Source organism: Gambusia affinis, linkage group LG06 (genome assembly GCF_019740435.1).
Source record: "Gambusia affinis linkage group LG06, SWU_Gaff_1.0, whole genome shotgun sequence".
In the NCBI taxonomy this organism is placed as follows: Eukaryota; Metazoa; Chordata; class Actinopteri; order Cyprinodontiformes; family Poeciliidae; genus Gambusia; species Gambusia affinis.
In genome coordinates this window covers 27,320,056-27,343,377 of record NC_057873.1, presented here as the reverse complement: position 1 = coordinate 27,343,377, position 23,322 = coordinate 27,320,056, and the positions used below count along the sequence as shown (strand labels likewise).

At 38.0% G+C, this 23,322-nt stretch overlaps 2 protein-coding genes and 1 pseudogene across 2 annotated transcripts; 1 reads left to right on the top strand and 2 right to left on the bottom strand.

Moving 5' to 3' along the window:
• Nucleotides 1-1,342: 1,342 nt before the first annotated feature.
• Nucleotides 1,343-7,667, bottom strand: dynll2a (dynein, light chain, LC8-type 2a). The gene is made up of 3 exons (XM_044120503.1): nucleotides 7,472-7,667; nucleotides 6,772-6,918; nucleotides 1,343-3,196 (listed from the first exon to the last, which is right to left on the bottom strand). Exons 2-3 carry the CDS (start codon nucleotides 6,901-6,903, stop codon nucleotides 3,059-3,061), a joined length of 270 nt encoding a protein of 89 aa, XP_043976438.1. The 5' UTR covers nucleotides 6,904-6,918; nucleotides 7,472-7,667; the 3' UTR covers nucleotides 1,343-3,058.
• Nucleotides 7,341-22,851, top strand: LOC122833095 (annotated as a pseudogene).
• Nucleotides 9,540-15,339, bottom strand: srsf1a (serine and arginine rich splicing factor 1a). The gene is given in 6 exon segments (XM_044120501.1): nucleotides 9,540-10,473; nucleotides 10,932-11,073; nucleotides 11,075-11,148; nucleotides 11,337-11,509; nucleotides 14,232-14,410; nucleotides 14,886-15,339. Coding segments are annotated over 6 exon segments (777 nt in total). The 5' UTR covers nucleotides 15,074-15,339; the 3' UTR covers nucleotides 9,540-10,452.
• Nucleotides 22,852-23,322: the final 471 nt, after the last annotated feature.

Below are 23,322 nucleotides of genomic sequence, written 5' to 3'. Positions count from 1 at the left end.
CTGAACCATTATTTATAAAAAGGAGGGATTGGTGTGCTGTTATGGGGTTGGACAAAACTGGAGGGACATGAATAAAAAGTGCTATTTTATTAAAAACTTATGTATTTTTCTCATATTTCTTTTATTTGGGTTAAAAATGTTTGCAATGGTACAAAAGAAATCTTGCAGTTACTGGCCATTTTTATTTGTTCTATATTCAGTGAAAAATGAGCAGTGGTCAGTGGGAACATGCTCATTTGGCTGACCTCTGCGCTTCAACAACCCATGAGATTTTTCAAAACAGAATTTTTAAAATATATCTGCATGCTATATTACCAAGAGACATGGATATTTTCATTCCTTGATTTTCTACGAAAAAAAAAGTGGTTTGCATGACATGAAAATATTTGAGATGAACCGGTGAGACACAAAATGCACTGAATTGAACTGGAGGTCTCCCTTTGTTTTGAACATTTATTGTTTGGCATCACTGACTAAAAAAAACCCAAACATTTTTATATTATTATTCGTATTTTATTAGCCAAATTGCACATTCACAAATGCTGTTACACTAATCAAAAGCCACTTCTTTCCATTTTTCAAACAATATATCAAAACTATTGGAGATTCCGCCAATGCCACAGCTATTAAAACATCCTCTTTATGCTCTCTCGTTAATGTGTTTATGTAATGTTATGGTGATGTATTGTCTCAATGTTTGTAACCCCGGGCGACATTATACCACCCTGTGTTTGTACTGTTATGTAATCTGTTTCTCAATAAAGATTAAAAAAAGGCGGTCCTAAACTGACAATCACCGTAGACTGTCAAAATAAGAGCAACACATACCCTACAAAATAAAATCCTTCACATTTCTCACAGCAGGTAACTGCTGTTTTGAGTATTATACAGCTGGTTACACCCAACCACTGTTACACATGGGATTAGTGTGGCCCTTTAAAATGAAGCTTACTGAAAATGTCAAAGTAAAAGCCTCATTATCCCTGTTTCTTTCCATAAAATACGGAAAGAAGCAATAAAAAAATTATTATTTTATTCCATAAAATAAGCCTTTAGCTATTTCTTTCTCCCATGTTAGTGCAGAAAACCTTCAGATATATTTCTCCTTCAAAATACTTTTTCTTTCACAAATATTACATTGACACAAACATATTGTCTTGCTTTTACTAAGAAGCAGTAACTAATCGGTATATCCGGCACCACCGGAAAATGTTTGTCGAAAAAAATTGGACTTTCTGAAACACTTATCTAATTTGCCAGTTTACAAAAGTTTTCTCTTTTTTTATGTTATTAACCATGGTGATTAGCTTTAGCACAAAGAAAGGCAATGACAAACTAAAAGTCAACAATGATTTTTTTTATTTTATCCGGTTTATACAGTTTTGGTTCTGTAGCAACCTACTGGATAAATCTAATGAAGTGCAATTGTACTCAAGCCAGTTACAGTTGAGAGCAATGACAGGCACAAGTTTTGTGCAAATTTAACAGCATCGGAACGGCTCCTACAGAAACACCGCAAAGAATACATGCCAGAGGAAAAACAGCGCTAAATCAGTTTACTTTGACAACAGTTAGAAAGACGTTCCATGACAAAAAAAAATAAAAATTAAAATCAATCCAAGGTTAAGACTTTGATTAAACATTTCACCCACAACTGACAAATGGGGAACAATAACTTAGTAAACATTCAGTCGTTATGCACAGCGAGAGATGTGTGTTATCCGCCCCCACACACTAAAAACCCTTCAATCCGTCCAGTCCAAAAGTCCTCAATTCAAAAACTGTGCATTACTTTTTTTATTATTATTATCAATTATACTGATATTACAAAACTAAAAACCTAAACGTTGCAACGGAAAAGATAACAGATTAACCTATCTGGCTATTTTTTTTTGTTTTTTTTTTTATTTGTTTTAAGGAGTTGACATTTAAGATGATTTGTCCGGCAAGACACTGTCCACTAAAACTAAAACTTAAGGTGCTGCAACTTTAAAGGCATCACAAGCCACATGAGACAACACAACTATCTGAAACGCATGGGTGGTGGTAGCCTCGTTAAAATTTAACCCCATCTGTTCATCTAATCCGGCTATATATCGCAATAACTGGGACAAGACGCATGTTAGCGGCGCCCAACATCCACGTACAGGAGAGAAGAAACTAAAAACAAACAAACAAAAAGGCTCATTATTTGCCTCCGAGAACAGATTTATGTAGAGTTTTTGAAGCAGTAAAAACCTCCCAAACATGCAGTAACGCAGGATTATGAATAAAATCTAGGTAGGTGAATTCTGGTAACCAGTCTGCAGTCTTAGAACGCGGACGTTACAGGCTAAGGTCTGCTTGTGCGAGCCCTAAATGCTCCATCCTTCACAGTGAAAGTTTACGATTTGACAAACTAAAACCTCTCTGGAAATGCCTGCACTCGCTCCAGTGCCTCCTCCAGAGTGTAAAGTGTGTTCGGCAATGTGACATCTTTTCTGAACGCGGCTGCTAAAGTTTCACCCTCGTCTGGAGATTGATCGAATATTGAAATGAAATCAAACCCCCAGAAAAAAAGAACAAAAAACCAGATCTCGTTTCCCGTGCGGTAGGGGTGACATAATTTCCTACATCTTACCTTTGTTTTCTCTCTTTACCTTGTTCAAATTTTTTCCATGATCACACTTACATTTTTTTTAAGATGAATCGTCGTGCACAAGGTTTAACGTCACGATTTAAAACACGAGTTTCTCATAATGGGGGTCTGGCGTGATGAAGGAAAGCAGATGAACCACTACATTCTACAGCTTTCCTGTATAGTACAATCAAGGGCCACATTGAAATCTCTCACAACCTAGAATCAACAAAAACTACTTCAAGTTGCATTCGAATGGCAACTATCGAAAAGTAAACTTACTGTAACATACATATTATATAAGTGTTATAGTCCATGCAGTTTGCGCACGGCAGATTTTGCATCGTTATGGTATGTCATAAGTGTTATGGGAGACATCAGCCACCAGTGCATTTCCGATGTAGGTTCAGGGAGAAAAACTCCTCGACACACATCAGAAACTCAGCCGGACTTGAAGAGCAAGATGGCCACCTGGCCCAGGTAAAAGTAAATAAAATGCTTCGTCTCGTGGGTGACGTAGCTGCCAAAGTTCCTCCCAACGATGCAGTGCCAGGTGGGGTTGTACTTCTTGTCAAACTCCTAAAAAGGGAAGAGGGGAGAGGATTAACGGCTGGGTTGTAGATGTTCACGGCCAAGAATGTGGCAGCCATAGAAGATACAAGGGAAAGCTAGTTTTTAGCATTAGCATATTTTAATTTATACACACACAAGATTGCATTGAAGTGGAGGAAGGAACCTTCTTTTTTTGACATTTTGCATTAAAGCAAAAGTATGTAACTTTTATTAAATAATTTGTTTATATATATATATATATTTGTTAAAATTATCATTATGTTGTGACAGTATCACAAAAACCAGATAGCCTGTAGAATAAAAACAGAGTACTTCTGCCTTTTCCCAATGCTAACTGGAGAAATATACCACTCAGTCAGAAACAACCAATCAGAGTCAGGAGGAGGATTTTAACCAATCATTCGTACTCACCCCCCTTTACTCACACAACTTGGCTAAGACTAGTTAGCATAGCCACCGATGATGGTGGACAAAAGTTTTCCTGAATGGTAAGTTGTTTCTCCGCCATTAGCACGCTAATCATCATTCACTGACAACAAGACCCTTCTCCTGGCTCTGATTGGTTGATTGTGACTGTATAGCTTCAGATGGCAGTACTGGCTCATGGAGGAGGTGGAGGAGCTCAATTTTTTTCACAGATTATCCATCTCAAATTAAAGTGTCATGACTTGGTGACAGGTCTAACAAATATGGAAAAAACGAGTTTGGAAAAAGTTCCACACTGCAACTTTAAAACATGTTGCTTTCCAAAGTAAAATTTTTCAAAAGCAGGTAGTCAATGAACTCATTTAATATTTAAAATAAGTATTTTAGTTCTTACAGATTTATTTTATTTTATTTATTTTTTTTTTGCTACACTTAAAATTTTGCATTTACATCTGAGACACTTTACTAGAAAAACTAATCGTAACTTCAAAATGATTATTTTATTTATAAAGGTTAAAAAAAAGTTAAGGAAACCAACGTGGCCCTATGTGAAACAGTAGTTGCCCCTTCAACCTGCCACTTTTGATGGCAACAACCATTTCTGATAATGGCAGTGAGTCTTTTCCAGCACAAACACACACTGCAGGTAAGGTCAGACTTTGACTGGACGCCTCATGATTGTGTCCATTGAAGTATTTCATCTACCTTTCACCAGTTATTTTATCCCAGATGTAATGCCCTACTTTCATGAACTTTGACTTTAACTAAGAAGCATGAGCCGTATGGTGATCTAGTTGCTGCTCTGGATTCTTTTCTGACCTCCTGGATGAGCAGTGGATGCACTTTTGGAGTCGTTTTTGTAGGCAGCAATTACGCCTGGCTGTGAAAAGTAAAATTAAACCAAAAAATTATATAAAGTTTTTGTTTGAAGCAGCATTTTCCAATGACATTTGTTTTTTTACCAAATATAAAACTTTGTTTGATCTGAAACAAGACAACAATGGCTAAATACTCCCCCTCCACTTCAAACTGAGATAAAATTGATTCCATCTGTAAAGAGTAAAGGACGTTTTAATGTTCTAAACAAATCCCTTTACCTAAATTAAGTGCAAAGGTTGCAGACCTTTGCAGTGTAAAAACAAAAACAAAACACTTTTGTGGCTTTACATACAAAAGTAGAAGCAAACGTAAAAAATTCTCTCAATTACAGCTAAACGCAGGCGTACGTTCCTTCTGGTTAACTCTGTTTTGCCGCTGCTGTTTTCAAAAACATTTCAGAAGTTGTGCTTTTCTTTTAATTTTGGGCTTTTCTGTCCACTTTCCACTGCTTTCCTGACTTTACCCTGAAACTCAAAAAGTAAAATAATAATACTAATTTAAAAAAAAAAAGGTTAAGCACCCAGAAGGACTAGTCTGAACATAACTCGGCACCCACGCGGACAATGATAATTGAATATGGAAAGGGCCAAAATGTCAGGCATAAGGAACGGCGCATTACTGCTACATGCTTACAGCAGAGCATCCAACAGACGAGACGGTGGTGAAGGTCAGCAGACACACAGGTTTCCTGAGTCAGACCAAATGAAGACAGCACTTGCTCAAAATATGATAGCGATCAAAATTTAGGTCTGTCTGAAAAGATCATTAAATCATGCAGCTATCCTGAACAGAGGGTGGACTTGTCAACATTTTGGGTGTGCTGATGTACCCATCCCACATACCCAAATTGCTACTCATTGGAAACTTCATCCATCCATCCATCCATCCATCCATTTTCTTTACACCCTTCTTCCCTAAATGGGGTCGGGAGGGTTGCTGGTGCCTATCTCCAGCTGCGTCCCGGGCGAGAGGCGGGGTCACCCTGGACAGGTCGCCAGTCTGTCGCAGGGCAACACAAAGACATACAAGACAAACAACCATTCACACACACACACACACACACACACCTAGGGAGAATTTAGAGAAACCAATTAACCTGACAGTCATGTTTTTGGACTGTGGGAGGAAGCCGGAGAACCCGGAGAGAACCCACGCATGCACAGGGAGAACATGCAAACTCCATGGAGAAAGATCCCCGGCCGGGAATCGAACCCAGGACCTTCTTGCTGCAAGGCAACAGCTCTACCAACTGCGCCACTGTGCAGCCCTCAATGGAAACTTAAGCGTGGAAATTCATTGGGTATACCAAGAGTTTGAAGGGTTACAGATGGAAGAACGCAAAGTTTCTTTGACGACTAGAGGTTCTACCAGCGCATTGTGCAATGCGGTTACTCCTCTACCTGTTGCTGCACTTTGCTCCCAGTGTTACTCTATAAAAATCAGGACAGCAACAAAGAATACTAAAAGGTTGAGCTCATGTGACATATTCTTGTTATAATAGTTAGACATAAAAACATTTTATTTGCCACATGAGGTTACCAAACTGACCCACGCCTGGTAATTCTGCCAGCTGCGTCAGTAGCTGTGCTTCCATTGCCCGTATAATTGCGCAAATTGGAATTACAAAAATAAATTCGCTCAATGGAAACACGGCAGTTTTGGAGGAAAAAATAAACAAACAAACGTTTTTTGATTAAAGGTTTTTGCGCTAAGATGAGGTGGTTTTTTCCGCCATATCGGAATTAGAGCATTTCAGCATGGAACATTTTTTTCCGCACTCCACCAGATCTACACTACTGGCAGAAACGACAAAGAAGACAACAGGAAGTAGAAGGAGAGTGACATCGCATGAACAAACTAATTTACAGATGTTTGAAAGGAAATTGCAGCTAGTAAGCTAGTGTCTGAAGACTTTCACTCACTTATTTGACTCACCGATTGTTAGATGCTCCAGCAACCCCCTAATAGCACACTAGCGCTAAGCTCGATGCCTACATTTATCCCCATTTGCAAATTGAATCAGCCAAATACTCTGCTGATCTGAATGTGGACCAAATTATGTCCAAATTGGACCATCCCTTTAGGGAGTTCTACCTTTTTTGCCCAAGGAGGACAGGTTTAAACTTTTGTAATTGGAATATTGGAAACATTCAACATGGCAGATTGTAAAATATGGGAAAAATTCCCAAGTTCTTGGTATTCATTTCCAGGTCGCAGGGAAACACTTCGGATGATTCCATTTGATGTAAAACACGCCTGGTTCCATCCCGGCTCACCTTCTTGATGTAGGCAGCAATGTCCTTCTCTATGTTGTACTTCTCCATGGCCTGGGTGGCACAGTCCACGGCGTCCTGCTGCATGTCCTCGGACATGTCCGCGTTCTTGATCACCGCTTTCCTGTCGGTCATGGTTCAGGCTGCGTGCTGAGGAGGGAAACAGAAAGAGTTAAATAAAATAAAATAATAATGCCACTGCACGTGGTGGAGATGAGGGCTTGAGGATGGCTTGTAGGCCAGCCAGGTCATCGCAATTTCTCCAGTCACACGCAGAACGTAAAAGCCATTCTGCACAGCGGCTTTTCCAGCTGATCGCTTCGTTTCGATTTTCTACTTGGGGTTTCTGGAGGGTTTTTTTTTTTTTTTTTTTTTTTATAAACCAGACAGGGGATTTAGTTTTGCAGAAATTTATGGTGAAACTTGATACAGGTGGAGTTAAATTACTTTCCTATAAATGCATTAGCATCAGAACTGCAACAATTATGAAAATGTTTCTTTTTATACCCCCAGCGTAGCAGACTGTTTAGAAAACAAACCAGTTCAAGTCTTTTTAGAATAAGCCCTCAAGCATGCACGAACGCGTACAGTTAAAAAATTAAATAAAATAAAATTTTAAAAAGCACATCATCACAACAAGAATCCTAAATATGCCAAACCTTGAGAGTGAATGAATCTTCTAGATCAGGGCGGTGCAACTCACCTTTTCCTGCGCCTGAGAGGTGGAAGGAGGGTTCTCCGTTCAGAAATGTGGATTTTAAACGAGCCGGCGAGGGAAGGTTAAGATGATGCTGCGGCTAATTGCTTTTTAAAGATTTACACAATAAGCATGAAGGTAGGTTGGCTCTGCGCTGTGCTGCTGTGCGCGGCGGCTCCCCCCGCCCCCTCCCCTCTCTGCTGCATGCCGCGCCCTGCCATTGGCTGCGGCGCTGCCTCCTCGCGCGGCGCGAGCGTTTTCCTCCAGCTCCTCTCTGCCGGCATCTTATTTCATCCCACAATGCATCATTCACAGCATACGCCACCGACTGGAGGATAAAGTGGAAACTGGACCTCCGCTTGCTGGAAGGTATCGTTTGGCTTTTTATAACAGAGTCGCAGCTCTTTGAAAGCGTGGGCCTGTCACGATAACCAAAAAACATTTTTCGCTGGACGATAAATTGTCCCAGAAACAATAGTAATTATATTGTTTTCGACACTGTTTGAAAGCAATGTATTTGGTCATTGCATAATAATGGAAATTCGCCCTCTCAAAAACCAATGGACTTTAATTTTGTAGAGAACACAAAAAACGACAAAAGAAACGGAAATAAGAACGACACAGCAGAAACCATAAATAAACATTACTTATCACTTGAATGTAGATTATTGAGTTCATTTTAATTTATTGTGTGATTAATTTCTTGTTGAATATACTATTCATGTCAGTAGGACTGTGACTGACATCCTGTTTTGTTTTTTATTTTGAAATTCACAAAGGCACGTCACCAGCAGAATAAAAACTTTCAAACATGAACGTGTCTAGGTAAGAATACAACGCTTCAGTAATATGTCATCAAACTCCAGAGAAAAACTTCACAACTAAATGAGATGTTTTACAGTTCTGGCCTGATAAACCATTTCAATATGTTCCTTTAATGCATAGGAAATTAATTGCGTTTGATAAAACAATTTAAAAAAAATACTGTTTCGGTTAATTTTTGAAAGGGTTGGGAAGTAATGACTCTTACCTGGAAGTAGTAGTTTAATAAATAAAGAAAATATACTTTTAATCAGCTAAAAATCATTGGATGAACTGAACCTGCATAATCATTCAAGAATTCACTAATATTGAAAGATCTGTCTGTATAAAAGGCTTCTCAATTGTTACCTTCACTGACCTTTGACCCCACAAACTCAAAATACTGACCCTTCATTCCCACACTAATTGCATAACACTAGTAAAGTTTGTATGCTAGTCTCCCATTTATACATTATTTACTATTTATATCTTTTAGAGGTGGTGTTTTGTGAACTGCTGTTTGAACCAGACATAAGGAAATTATCTTTTTCAGTTGTTTGTCTTGTACCTATAGCAGCTTTAACATTAAAGTTTTTTTAATCAGGCAGATTGATACCCAGAGGTTTACTTGCAGTAGTTACAGCTTCCCTCAACACCTACTTCTGTATTTTGGTTAAGCCACCAAACCCCAACGTAAAGTTTTAAAACACCCCAGGAACACAGTGTAGGCTATGTTTAGCATTACTTCAAGTAAAATAAAAAATAAATAAATAAAACTTTCACTTATTGTCTAAGGTTGAGTTTTATCCATTTACTTAAACCAGTCATTAAGAATCACTGAAATTCTAAATTCAGAAAGATGCTGTTTGACTGTATGGGCTTTCAGACTGAATTTCTTCCATTTTACTTATAATAATTCATGCTTGAGGATTTTAGCAGGTCACAACTCATTAACTTGGCGGGGGGAGAAAATATACTGCATTAAGTTTACGTTCATCTCAGTTCTGGAACTGTTGCTTCACATTAACAGAAAAAAGCCAAAGATATTAGATCAGCAAGGTGCAGCAAACAATACAGTCTAATCCAAAATTTAAAAATTATTAAATTAGTGTGTTGAGGAAAAAAAAAATACAATAAATAAAATTTTACACAAATTGCTCTTTTTCCAAGTTAAATAAGTTCAAGAATTCAAAATGGCTCCAATTTGAAAATGAGTTTTTTTTTGTGGTTGGTTTGCAGTCCCCAAACTGGAAATAAAAACAAACTCTGTAAATATGTTTGAAAATGTGTTTATTGAAAATGCTAAAAGAAAGATTATGCAAAGCAAAAAAATTACAAACTATTCCCAGATTTTAACCCTCTCCCAACCTCCCCATATATTCTTTAATTCCCTCATACCGGACATCTACGACTCCATCCTTTGATCCAACTTCCTGGTCCTCTGTTTCGTTTTCTTCTATAATAAAGCCATTGGGGCCTAAACCAAAAAGGGGCAAAAAAAAAAAAAAAAAAAAAAGAAAGGTGCTCTGGGACTCCCATTATTTTTGTTCTGATAAATTTGAATCCTGGAAACTCTGGTCCCGTTCCCGAGCATCCATCCTTGCCTATCCCTTCCCTAATCGATCCACTCATCCAGCTCCAAGGATTGGGATCCATTGAGCCACTCCTCCAATCAAAACCTTGAAATACCAGGAAGAAAATCAGAGGCAGACTGTTAGAATAAAATGTCAAGAGTTTTGGGCCTATTTTTTTTTTCCACTGAACACTCAAAGACACTAAAGAAAAAAAAAAAAACTTTCAAAATTCCTGACTTCAAAGCATTTTTTTTTTAACCAATGAGGATGCTCAAAACTGGGACGCTTTTAATACAAAGCAGTTTTTTTTCTCTTTACATTTGACAGCAAGGATTACACTTACATCGCAACACTTGATTTAGGACTGCTTATTCTGTCAGAAACCAGAGTAGCATGTTACAGACTGTCTTAACAAAGTACAGTAACACATATCTTTGTTAAATAACATGCATAACATGGCAACCTGTCAAAATGTTCAGTTTATGGAATATGAAGCATACCATTGCCTCGACCTGATTGGTCCTAGATGTCCTATCCTCCTCCTAGATGTCCTATTTGTATCCTGACCATACAAATGAAATGTGCTCCACAATGGTTTTATTCCAAATCACTTTAATCCTTCTCCTCAGATGTCTAAAGGAAGACACAAGGGTAAAATACAGTTAAGTATCGGGCTTCCAAGAAAACCCCCCAAAGAAACACAGCCCACCCCACATTTATCCAAAGAGAAGCTACTAAAATTTTTTAAAAAACAAACAAAATCTTCAGATTAACACTTCCAAAAATATTGAGTGCGGCTCTCACAACTCAACATTTTTGAAGTTTCACCACAGCACAACTTGTAATGTTCAAAATCTGAGATGACGTAAAGAAGGGGAGAGAAGGAGAAAACGAAAGGGGAAAAAGGAGAGAGAGGAGAGGAGAGGGTACACGTACACACCAAGATCATCCACAAGGACACCAGGACAAGAAATGCAAAAAATAAAAATCAATAGCTGACATCTGGAGAAACTTAAGAGGTAAAAAAAACAGGAGGGAATACATCAGAAGGTGGAGGAGGGAGAGGAGGAAAACAAAACAAAAAAATAAACCATTGATGACGGCAAAGGTTTAAGAGCGGGAACGAGAGCGGCTGTGACGGGGCGAGTAGCGGGGAGATCCTCGGCCACGGCCTCGGGAATTGCTGCGGCTGCGGCTGGCGCTGCGACTGCGGCTCCGGCTTCTGCTGCCACGGCTGCGGGAGCGTGATCGTCCGTAACTCGGGCTGCGGGGACCGTCTAATTTCACACGAATGTAAGCAGTCTCTCCCTGGCGGACACAAGAGAACTTGACATTGAAAAGGCAACATTCCTGCCTCTGGCCGAAGTTACAGACGGGCAACGATACGGGCTGGGTGTCGGCGTGCGACTAAAGGAACACTTCGTTACGATACTCACCGCGACGCGGCAAAGAATCATCACTATCCATGACAGATCATCAAAACCCCGTACACATACCTCATGGGAGCGGAATTTGGTGTTGTCCAGCTTTCGGACGGCATAGGTCATGTCCTCTTTGCGCACAAACTCTACAACTCCGGTTCCGTCCCTGTAAACGTCGGCATAGCACACGTCGCCCGCCTCCCGCATGTGGTCCTTCAGGTCCTGCCAGCTGCCGCTCTGAGGAAGACCTGGACACAAGGACGTCACGCAAGGGTCCAACTTTGAAAAGGTACAACAGTGGAGACTGGAATATTTTTATTGTGATAAAACATATTTTTCAGAGGTTAGTGCACCTACACAAGGTGTCTGTTCAATAATCAAAAACTAATTTTTGGTTGTTGAATATTTAATTTTTGGAAAATCTGGATTGTTTTTCCCCCCACCAATATGTGCAATATAATACAGTCACAGTAGCAGGAAAATCCAGCATTAAATTTTATAAACAACATAAAAAAACAAAAAAAAAATTACGTCTGAACGTAATTTCAAGACTTACCTCTAGTAAAATTATCTTTATTAGGCTGATATGACTTTTTTGTTCTAATTAAACAAAACTTCTCGTAGCCTGGCCCTAATACTCCGTCAACATATAAAAGCGTTTTTTTTTTTTTATATATATATAACACATCTATTATCATATATCTATTATTTTTTTATTTTGATTTTAGAAAAGTAAAGCATTTTTAAACAGATTAAAATCAGAAACTGGATCTGGTATGAAGAAAACAAAGATCAGACTTTGTTTATGATTCACGGGGAAGGACAGAGCTTTAGTGACAGGTGATGGGATAGACGTGATGCTTGACTCTGTTCAGGCATTTTTAAAGCTAAAATTTCACTGCCAGTATTAGAGCCACACAATATCAGACAAAAGTGAATAGCGAACACACAAAACAATGTGATTTGAAGAAATAATACTGAACACTACGGAGTAGGGCTGAAACCATTCCTCGAGTGATTCAAGCACCTCGATTATTAAAATTCCTCAAGGAAAATTTACCTGCCTCAAAGCTTCACTAATTTGTGTTTTATTATTTAGCGCACCGTGTTCCGACCGGAACATTATTTGCGTTGCGCGGAGCTTCACTTAAGCCTCCGAGTTGTTGGCGAAAGCCAACTGTTAGCAGCATAATGTCCAATTTTCAAGTTCGGCCCGTGAGGATTTTATTGATTGATGATAATGCCCGGGTTTTCATCCGAATCATTGAAAACTCATCATATTAAGCATCCTTAATATGCTTAATATTAAGGATATTAAGCCTATTAATATGCTTAATATCAAGCTTCACACATGCACTTTTTCCTCCAGGTGCTGCTGGTTGAAAGCGAACGACGGGAAGAGCGAGCGCTGCAGGAGTATTTATACAGATGAGTGGATAGACTGAACACGGCGGGCGGCTGAGTAGTTGATGCTTACAGTGCAAGTTTATGGACGAACGCACAATAAATTTTATATCATCCCAGTCTGAACAAACGGGTGGCGGAAAGCATCGTGGCTGGTGGACGAGTTTCTGAGTGTGACAAACGAAGGTGCCATAAATATCCCGTGTTCCTCCCCCCACCCTCTTTCTTACGTTTGTTCCCTGACAGAGCTGTAATATTATGTTACTGCTCTCTTTTAACTCAATATATACAATTTTCATAGATATTCAACATAAATCACTTTAATCGGTTCTATTTACCAACTTCCAGCAGTGAGATAAAGGACTCTTTCACAGTTCCTGTGATGCATTCAGGTGTTAGAATCATGTGGTTTCAAATTAGAAAAAATAAATAAATAAAAACAATCGGTGTCGTAACACTACTTTGGAAAGTTGAGGATTTATTGCTGACCATAAACTCAGCTTTAATTTAGTTATTGAACATTATAAAAATTTTAAAACTAAACTGCTAATGTGCACTTCGGATGAGCTGCATGGCATCAAACCGGAGGCAGTGAAGACCAGGCTGAACACGTTTCTTTATCATTTGCATATGTGGTATATAGAGAAATATGCAGCTGTCAGCTTGGATTACCATCAATAAGCAGTTTGGCCAATGATCCCAACAATTAGCCAGTCCCAATGGCTTTGAGCTGCATTCAGTTGGAACTACTAGCATCCACAGCGCTCCTTATTCAATAATTAAGACAATTTACTTAAACATGGATTTAAATAAACTGAAAACTTAAACAAGGGTTGAGATTACATGGTAACATTTCACTGTTTGTTTAATAATTCATTAATAATTAAGTCTTATTCAAAGTTTGTGGGCAGAGCAGCTGTTTTAGTACATAAAGCTGGTCTGAAATGTACAACTGGGCAGGTTAGCCAATCACATGTTAAGGTTTATTTGACTGTTTTAATGACTTCAGTGTATATATGTAATAATTATGAAATTAGTAGGTTTCATTTAACACACAAAGTGTTTTTAAAAAGCTTAATTTAAAACGTTTACCTCTGCATGCATTTAAGTCCTGCTTTATCTGACTATAACAATATGAAATCAATGTCATTTATTGCATAGCAGCACTTTTGGCATTTAATACTAGCTGCAAGACAAGTAGGAACCATTGTATTTCTCTTAATTTTACACTTTCAAGTAGTGAGGGACAATTTTTGGAAATGAGGATGTCCAATACCATGCGCATCATGGATTTACACAGAAAAAATACTTTCAGAAATTATACCTGCTGTCAAACTTGCTAATTTTCTGATGTTTCTTTTAATGTAAGACACCCATATTGGATTTCAAACTACAGCACTTTTGTAAATTAACTACAGATTACTTCATCAAAGTTGTAATTTTCACTGGGAAGTCTTAATATACAAGTTACAGAATGCCACAATTCAACCACAGAGTGAGAGTCTATTAATGTGGCGTTTTACTGAGTCAAGAGACAATAAGCAACAGAGCGGATTATTCATTTACCTGACACAACGACCCGGTACTCTGAGCGCCTGGATGGAGGTCCATATCTCCCCCTCGGTGCTCCACCGATGCCCCCATACCCGCCTCTGGAGCCTCTTCCGCTCCGTGGGAACTCCACCCGCAGTCTGTAGCCGTCGTAGTCGTACCCATCACGTCCGTAGACCGCATCGTCGGCGTCCCTGTTATTAGAAAACAGGAACATATCATGAAACCCATTGAGAGCGTTGATGCCGACAGCATGGCATGGTCAATACTGAGACGGGTCGTCGCCATGTTAATGTCTCTTAATCCACGTTGGAGACTCGCAAATCACATTATGAAATTCAATAGAAGAAATTGACACGAGGCTGAGCAGAAATAACACTGCCGCCAAAATGGCGCAATTAAATGTATGGATGTGCATTAGGAGAGGCTGTAGATGTATGAAAAAGTGTTATGATTTCAACATTTATAACAGAGTGTAGTATTTAGTGCAACAGGACGGCCATGTATACTTTCTCATTTTAGGAACAAGTGAAGACACATGAAAGTCGAAACCACGTTTGGTAAAGAGAACAATGCACGCCCAGGAAATAGCCGGATCCCCGAGCAAAGCGTTGACAACACAATGGCATTGGTTACGGCTCGGTCGGCTAGCCGCTGCTAGCGCCTCACCTCGGGTCTTCAAACTCGATAAAGGCGAACGGCGGGCCTCCTCTGCGGTTCTTTAGGTCGATATCTCGGATCGTCCCGTACTTGTAAAACACGTCCTCCACATCTTTGGTGCGAATATCCGGTGGGAGATTCCCCACGTAAATTCGGCAATCATTGTTCCCAGCAGGGCCTCGCACAACACCCGACATGGCTGCTGCTAACTTGGAAAAAAAAAAAGACTAAGGACGGCGGGTTGTTTGCTAGCTTCAAAACTGTGGCACCCAAAAACAACTAGAAAACCAAGTGACTCTAAAATCAAGGATATGGAAAGAGAAACTAATCAGAAAAATGTGTAGAAGAACCTAATATCGCGACAAATGGCTCTTGAACAGACAAATATCTTAAAAAGTGAGGATCACTTCTCAGTTCTTCTTTGGTGATACGCCCATTAAAACACACTTCTGTCAGACCTGACACATCCGCCATAGAAACTAGTCCAATGAAAATAAATACTACCAAAGTCACCGGTCTGATGGCTTTAAATGTAAGTGAATGCTATACTACTACTACTACTACTAAAATAGTGTAACCATAGAAAAAATTTGGGCATTTTGACATTCAATTTAATTCAAAAATACTTTCCTTCTCCGAAGGGGAATCTAAATGTTACCATAATCCATACTACACTTGGATGATCTGGGTTTAGAAAAACTGTTAAATACTGTTGTTGATCTATAAATGTATAAATATATACATTTATAGCAACAACAGCAGAATTTGTTTATAGACACAATAAGGTTTTAGGGCAAACAGGTCAACAGCAATTGCATTGATAGTGTTAACCAAGGAAATCACAAACTGTTTAGACTTTTCTTTATTGTTTAAGGCAAAACAAATTAAAGCTACTAAGTGTTATCCAACAATTAACACAAAATTATTAAATATTGAAAAACAATCTTAATTCAACAAGTCTTACCAACAGACAACTACTTACTTTTTAAACTAAATTCAAACATGACAACCACAGATGTATGGTCTGTTTAGCAGTAGATAACATGTCAAATTATGGTTTATATAACTTGAAGTTTTCTGAGCTTTTAGAGTTGCATTCAACACATTTCTGCCAACACTCAATAAACTCTGATTCCACAAACTTGAGAAGATGCAGTAAGGTGGTTCTACTTTTAACAAATATTATTTTACTGTGTTTTTACACATAGGATAAAGATATCATGAGTCCTTAACTGTGTTTTAAAGATTCTCTATTTACGCTACAATAATCCACTTCACATCTGACAAATATGTTCTTGCTGTGGTTCCACTGCTCAACACAAGAGGGCGATCACTCCCAATTGATCGGTTATGCAAACAGACAGACAGAAAGAAACAGAAAACTCCTCTGTTGCAGTAGGATTTTAGCCAGGATTCTTCACTGTTTAATCAGAATTAAAATCTATTTTGCAGAAATGTAACTTTAGTGGATAGTCAAAACAGTTTATTAATACGATATTATTTGTAAATATACTTAAATTAGTTTTTCAAAATGTTAAATGAGAAACTTTATGATCCAACTAAGTCTAATAATAATAAGTAAAAGTATAAGTATATACCTGAATATATTTATATATTGCATATTGTAGTTTAGTTTTAAATTAGTAATTGCATACATACCAATGACAGTGATCTTGTGATGTAATGTGGACTGCATTAAAAAGGATGAGGTTTTGCTTGGAATGCTATTCGGAATATTTCACAAACTGGAAGTATATGTAGGCCCATTTCCTTGTTAATTACAGTAAGTTCTTCTGAAATACTGCTTATATGCCTAGACAACAAATTTAGAGTTGGTAAACTTTGAAAGTGAAAATGTTTTTTTTTTTTTTTTTTTGCCATTAATGGTACACAGACATTGAACACAAAAGTAAAGATCTGATTAAAACTTGGTGGCAGTTTGTTACCAGAAAAAAACGCTAATCTCTTAGCACCAAATTAATAAGTAATGTTATTGTTTATAAAACATAAGTTCTTTGGAAATACTGCTTATATGCTTAGACAACAAATGTAGAGTTGGTAAACTTTGAAAAACTAAAATATGTAATGTTTACATTGTGGCCCTTGGTTACCAGAAAACGCTGTCATCTCTTAGCAACAGCTTAACAACAAATATTGTTATTGTTCAAAAAACACAAGATTTCCTCTGCACTTTTGAAATACTACGTATCTTATAATACTTAAACATGGTCACTTTGGTGAATTTTGGAGAAAAGTGAAAATGTTTTTTTTTGCCATTAATGGTACACAGACATTGAACACAAAAGTAAAAATCTGATTTAAACTTCGTGGCAGTTTGTAACCAGAAAAAAACGCTAATCTCTTAGCACCAAATTAATAAGTAATATTATTGTTTATAAAATATAAGTTCTTTTTAAATACCGCTTATATCCTTACACAACAAATGTAGAGTTGGTAAACTTTGAAAAACTAAAATATGTAATGTTTACATTGTGGCCCTTGGTTACCAGAAAACGTTATCATCTCTTAGCAACAGCTTAACAACAAGAATTGTTATTTTTCAAAGAACATAAGATTTCCTCTTCTTTTTTGAAATACTAACTATCTTATAATACTTAAAAATCGTCACTTTGGTGAATTTTACAGAAAAGTTAGTTTGTTTTTTTTTGTCATTGATTGTAGATATTCTATAAAACAGAAATTGAACAAAAAGTAAAAATCTGATTTATACTTCGTGGCAGTTTGTTACCAGAAAAAGAAAAAACGCTAATTTCTTCGCACCAAATAAATAAGTAATATTATTGTTTATAAAATATAAGTTATTTTTAAATACTGCTTATATGCTTAGACAACAAATGTAGAGTTGGTAAACTTTGAAAAACTAAAATATGTAATGTTTACATTGTGGCCGTTGGTTACCAGAAAACGCTGTCATCTCTTAGCAACTGCTAAACAACAAATATTATTATTGTTCAAAAAACATAAGATTTCCTCTGCTCTTTTGAAATACTACGTATCTTATAATACTTCAAAATGGTCACTTTGGTGAATTTTGGAGAAAAGTGAAAATGTTTTTTTTGCCAGTAATGGTACACAGACATTGAACACAAACGTAAAAACTTGATTTATACTTTGTGGCAGTTTGTTACTAGAAAAAGAAAAAACGCTCATCTTTTAACACCAAATTAATAAGTTATATTATAGTTCATAACACATAAGTTCTTTTGAAGTCCTGCTTATATGCTTAGACAACAAATTTAGAGTGGATAAACTTTGAAAAATTAAAATATGCAATGTTTACATTGTGGCCCTTGGTTACCAGAAAACGCTATAATCTCTTAACAACAGCTTAACAACAAATATTGTTATTGTTCAAAAAACATAAGATTTCCTCTGCTCTTTTAAAACACTACTCATCTTATTCTACTTAAGAATTGTCAAGTTGGTGAAGTTTGAAGAAAAGTGAAAATGTTTTTTTTTTTGCCATTAATGGTACACAGACATTGAACACAAAAGTAAAAATCTGATTGTCGTGTTCTGTGTTTTTCTGTGTATTTATTTCTAGTTTCCTGTGTGTCTGAGTCTCTGTGTTGTCCTGTCTCCCCGTGATTAGTCCCCAGGTGTATCTCGTTCCCTGATTTCCTCTTGTGTATTTAGCGTCACCTGTGTGTGTCTGTCTTCGTCGGGTCCTCAGTCTGTGAACGTCAGTGTCAGTCTGTGTACGTCTTGTAACGTCAGTGTACGTCTGCGTCTACGTATTGCTACGTTAGAGTCCCGTCTGTGATTGTCTTAAAACGTTCATCTTAGAGTCGACTGTTAAGTCCTCGTTGTCACCTGTCGCTACCTGTTTGTGAGCATTAGCCTCCTGCTCAACAGTGCTGCCAGGTCTGTGAACTGTTTGTATAGTTTGGTTTCTATCATTAAATTTCTCAACAACACCTCATCTGGGTCTGCTGCATTCACCGTCACCACCTCACCACATGACACTGATTTATGCTTCGAGACAGTTTGTCACCAGAAAAAGAAAAAACGCTCATCTCTTAACACCAAATTAATAAGTAATATTATTGTTTATAAAATATAAGTTTTTTTGAAATACTGCTTATATGCTTAGACAACAAATGTAGAGTTGGTAAACTTTGAAAAACTAAAATATGTAATGTTTACATTGTGGCCCTTGGTTACCAGAAAACACTGTCATGTCTTAGCAACAGCTTAACAACAAATATTGTTATTGTTCAAAAAACACAAGATTTCCTCTGCACTTTTGAAGTACTACGTATCTTATAATACTTAAAAATGGTCACTTTGGTGAATTTTACAGAAAAGTTAGTTTGTTTTTTTGCCATTAATGGTACACAGACATTGAACAGAAAAGTAAAAATCTGATTTAAACTTCGTGGCAGTTTGTAACCAGAAAAAAACGCTAATCTCTTAGCACCAAATTAATAAGTAATATTATTGTTTATAAAATATAAGTTCTTTTGAAATACTGCTTATATGCTTAGACAACAAATTTAGAGTTAGCAAACTTTGAAAACTACTGTGCAGAATTATTAAAACACATTTTCTCATCTCACTTTTCCCCCCTCCATCTTCTTAACCCTTTAATTAGGCTCTGTAGCTACTGCAGAAGATCCGTTCCTGCCATTCAGTCTGCCGCCACCTTCACAGACCCACAGATCAAATATCAAGTCTTCAAGACAGAAGGAGCTGGTTGGCAGGTATGATGGAGACGGAACTATTTGTTGGAAAGTAACGCCTTTCACATAATACTTACATGACATGTCGGATAAGTGTGGCTGATGTGTGTAGCTGGACATTCATAATGTGAAGCGGTGGTAAAGAGAACGCGGGCTCTGACGGCTCCCCGTTGGGTTGCAGGTGACCTACAGAGTGATCCAGGTGTCAGATGGCCAGCTGGAGGCCCAGACAGATGGAGCTGCAGCGGTCAGTCTGGTCGCTGGTTTCCTACACAGACTGTCACACAGGTGGGAATAGCGCCCTCTGGCTGTAGAGCAATATCAGCAGCACATACTGTTTCTTGCTTATTGAACAATAGATTAACACCCTAAAATATACACTGGTTGTAAAAACTAAACAAATTCAGCTGGAAGTGTTTTGCGTCTTCACTGGTTTTAAAATGCGCATCGTCCATTCAGTGACCGTTGGTCATTAATATGTGGTTTTAGGCGGTCATATCTCAGCCAGAAGGGCTAGAAGGGGACGGCAGCGCTGAGGCCCAGTATGCCTGTTACCCGGCCTCCATTGCAGAAGCCTCTGCTGGCACCATGGTAACCACAGTGCAAGCTACTGACATTCTGCTGGGCCAGACCACCCCAGCAGGTAAGCTGTGCACAATTAAAATGTCAGTATTACGTAAAATCAACGTCATTAAGCTTTACATGATGTTATATTGTTATTCCCTCATCAAAAACATACCTGAAGTGTTGCTTTGATTCTTTCATGCATGTTTGAGAAATCCTTCAATCTCCCATGGCAACCATTCAGCCGTGCTAAACACCTGGGTGGACCTAGCTCTGCCTTCAGGACTCAATTTTTCCTCAGAGCTGCAGTTTCCAAGCAGCTCTGAGGAGGAGCAGCCCTCTCACTCAGCTCCTTCAGACTAGCCAGCAGCAATTAGCAAACACCTGAGCTCATTATAGGAACTACTTCTCAGCGCAACACTGGGAAAAACGTTGTATAGAGGTTAATAGAGGAGCCATGTTGACTTCCTGAAGATGGAGTTTCATGAAGATGAGTTTTAATTTAACCCAATTTTAAGGTGTTAAATTACAATGTCAGCGTCTTTTAAGTCATATTTGATTTTTATAACAACTGAATGTAACTGAATATTGATTGTGCTGTAAAATGGCACTATGTGACTGAAAAACACGTGATACGGCCTCCTTAAACACTGAGTCCTAAGCTGTGGAAAGAGGAGGACGAAAAAAATTAGCAGTAGCGTAAGAGATGTTGGTTTCTGCAGTTAACTGTAAGGTTTTATTTCAAAGGTCAGCTTTATGTGATGATGTCACCCCAGGACGTTTTAACCAGATCCAGTCAGAGGACGATAGCGCCGCGCACTCAGCCGTATGTAGCGTGAGTACATCCAGACTCATCAGAATGCTGTTTGGTTCAAATCAATAAGCCTCAGTTCATAAATCTCTTCTCTGCTCCCCTAAATGAAGCAACTAAATCTATTTATTGTGTGTGTAGAAAGCAGGAAGCTCCTCGGGGCTCAAGGGATGAAAAACGGCGAGCGCAGCACAACGAAGGTTGGCATGCATGTTTAATGCACAATGATTTTGTTGGGTTTTCGCCTTGTTGTTGATCAGAGGTGCAGCGCTTTAGTGGCTTTTATTTCTTTAACTCCAGTTTGTGCAAACCTCTGTCCTGCTGGTGCTAACTTCAGCTAATTCCAAATTTACCTTAAAATAAAATAAGAACAGAGTTTTCTTTGTCTTTCCAGCTGTGACAAGCAGTGAAATACTCATATTAGACTCTGAAGCAGTCCTTGTAAAACAGGGTTTTACTAACAGTTTGATATTATCAGTTCTTTTTTCTGCATGCTTTTTTTAACAACAGCTTCCTAAGAAATCTCCATTTTTAAAAACAATGTTCCAACAGTCGAGCGGCGGCGCAGGGACAAGATCAACAACTGGATTGTTCAGCTTTCAAAGACCATCCCAGAGTGTAACATCGACTACACCAAGACAGGCCAGCTAACCTTTGACCCCCGGGAAAAACTGACTAACTACTGTTGGCCTGCCTCCACTCTTTACATCATTTCCAGGCATTTTTCCAGAGTAAAGGGGGGATCCTCTCAACACCCTGCGATTACATCAAAGAGCTGAGACAAAGCAACATGAAGCTGGGAGAAGATATCAGCGTTCTGGAACGACTGCGGGTCGACAACCAACTACTACGACAGGAAGTACGTCAGCGTGCTGTGCGTCTAACATTAACAGGTGTCTTCTAGTCATGCTGTTTGGACGTGACTTAACAGCATGATTAGGAGGTAAAAAATGCGAATATATAAAAAGAGTTGTTCAGATTGGAAGGCAATTTAAATCCAGTAGTTTATTATGTTGTGGACAGACATCCAGTCTTTAGCAAGATGGAAAAGTGGTTCTCAGGAATTTTGTGTGCAATTATGTAAGTCTTCGAACTATGACGGTGTGTTAGGGTCATTGTAGATGGCAAAATATGGAGCAGATTTCTAAGAAAAAAACTCAGAATTTCTGAGTTTTGTTTTTTTTTTCTTTAGAAATTTACTCCTCCCTTTGTCTTTTATCTACAGTGCCCCTAATATGCCAAACATTCCTGAAAGAATGAGATCAGTATTTGATTCTGACTGCTTTAGTTTGAACTCTGGCGACCTCTTGTGGCCAATCACAACTGCATGCAGTCCGAATAGAATATAAATAACTTTTACTGTTCCTCTGTAGGGAAATTCAGCAACAAAGTGACAGGGTAAGTTGAAACAAGTAGATTTATGCAAAAAAATACAAAAGCTTATAGGCAGTGTTTCTAATACTATCTTAAGAAATTAGATCATTTGTTTGTGTGTTTTCATAGGTGGAAAACTGGGAATCCAAGAATCAGATCCTGAGGAACCTTTTGCGACAGCATGGCATTGTTGGGTCATCGAGCTCGGACCCTCAGTGAAGCCTGTTGCCAGTGAAGTATTTGAAGATGAATCCACACGGGCCAAAAGAGTACTTGAAATGCTTATAAAATATGTATCTTGTCATTGAGCATGCACAATATGGGTTAATTATTGGAATATTGTTTTGAATATTCACATCCACCCTTTGTGAAATTTTCCAGATTGTTGCTTTTTAAGCTCTCAACAATTATGTAATTTACCTAGGAATTCATGGGCGTTGGTTTGGGTATGGACGGTCGTGACATGTCTCGACCAATATTCAAGGGATATAAAATAGTCCCGACCAATTTTTGCCATATTAATTTTTAAAACAATTTATTTTTTAACAAAAACAAAATAAATAAACGAAAATCTACATTGATTAGTTTAATATTTCAATATACTACGCAGTGGTAGCATTCATTTTAAAATTCTCTGTTATGAACTATGACAATCCATGCCGCTATTGGCTCAAAGAACGTGGATCTACGTTCTTTGATTAGCTGCAACAGGAACAACAAAGAAAATAACATGGACACAATGATTATTTTGAAGAAAGATCAGATCTGGTGCTGTTTGAGCAGAATTTAATTTTGGGTTCCTCTATATCTGCTATTAACAGGGATTACTGTAAATTAACTGACGATTAGATAATTCAAACAACTGCTATAAATTCATTGCATCTCTGAATAGTGATGTTTATGTTATATCTTATATGCATATCATCTAGTGAAGACAAAAGCAATAAAAAACTAGTATGCTCTGGACTTAAGATGGAGTACATGTACACATATT

What these genes read in the sequence shown, in the direction of transcription:
- dynll2a (XM_044120503.1), bottom strand. Translation starts at nt 6,903, where the DNA reads ATGACCGACAGGAAAGCGGTGATCAAGAACGCGGACATGTCCGAGGAC. An exon ending in TTGCTGCCTACATCAAGAAG is followed by an intron (nt 3,197 to 6,771) that starts GTGAGCCGGGAT and finishes TTCCCTTTTTAG; the next exon opens with GAGTTTGACAAGAAGTACAA.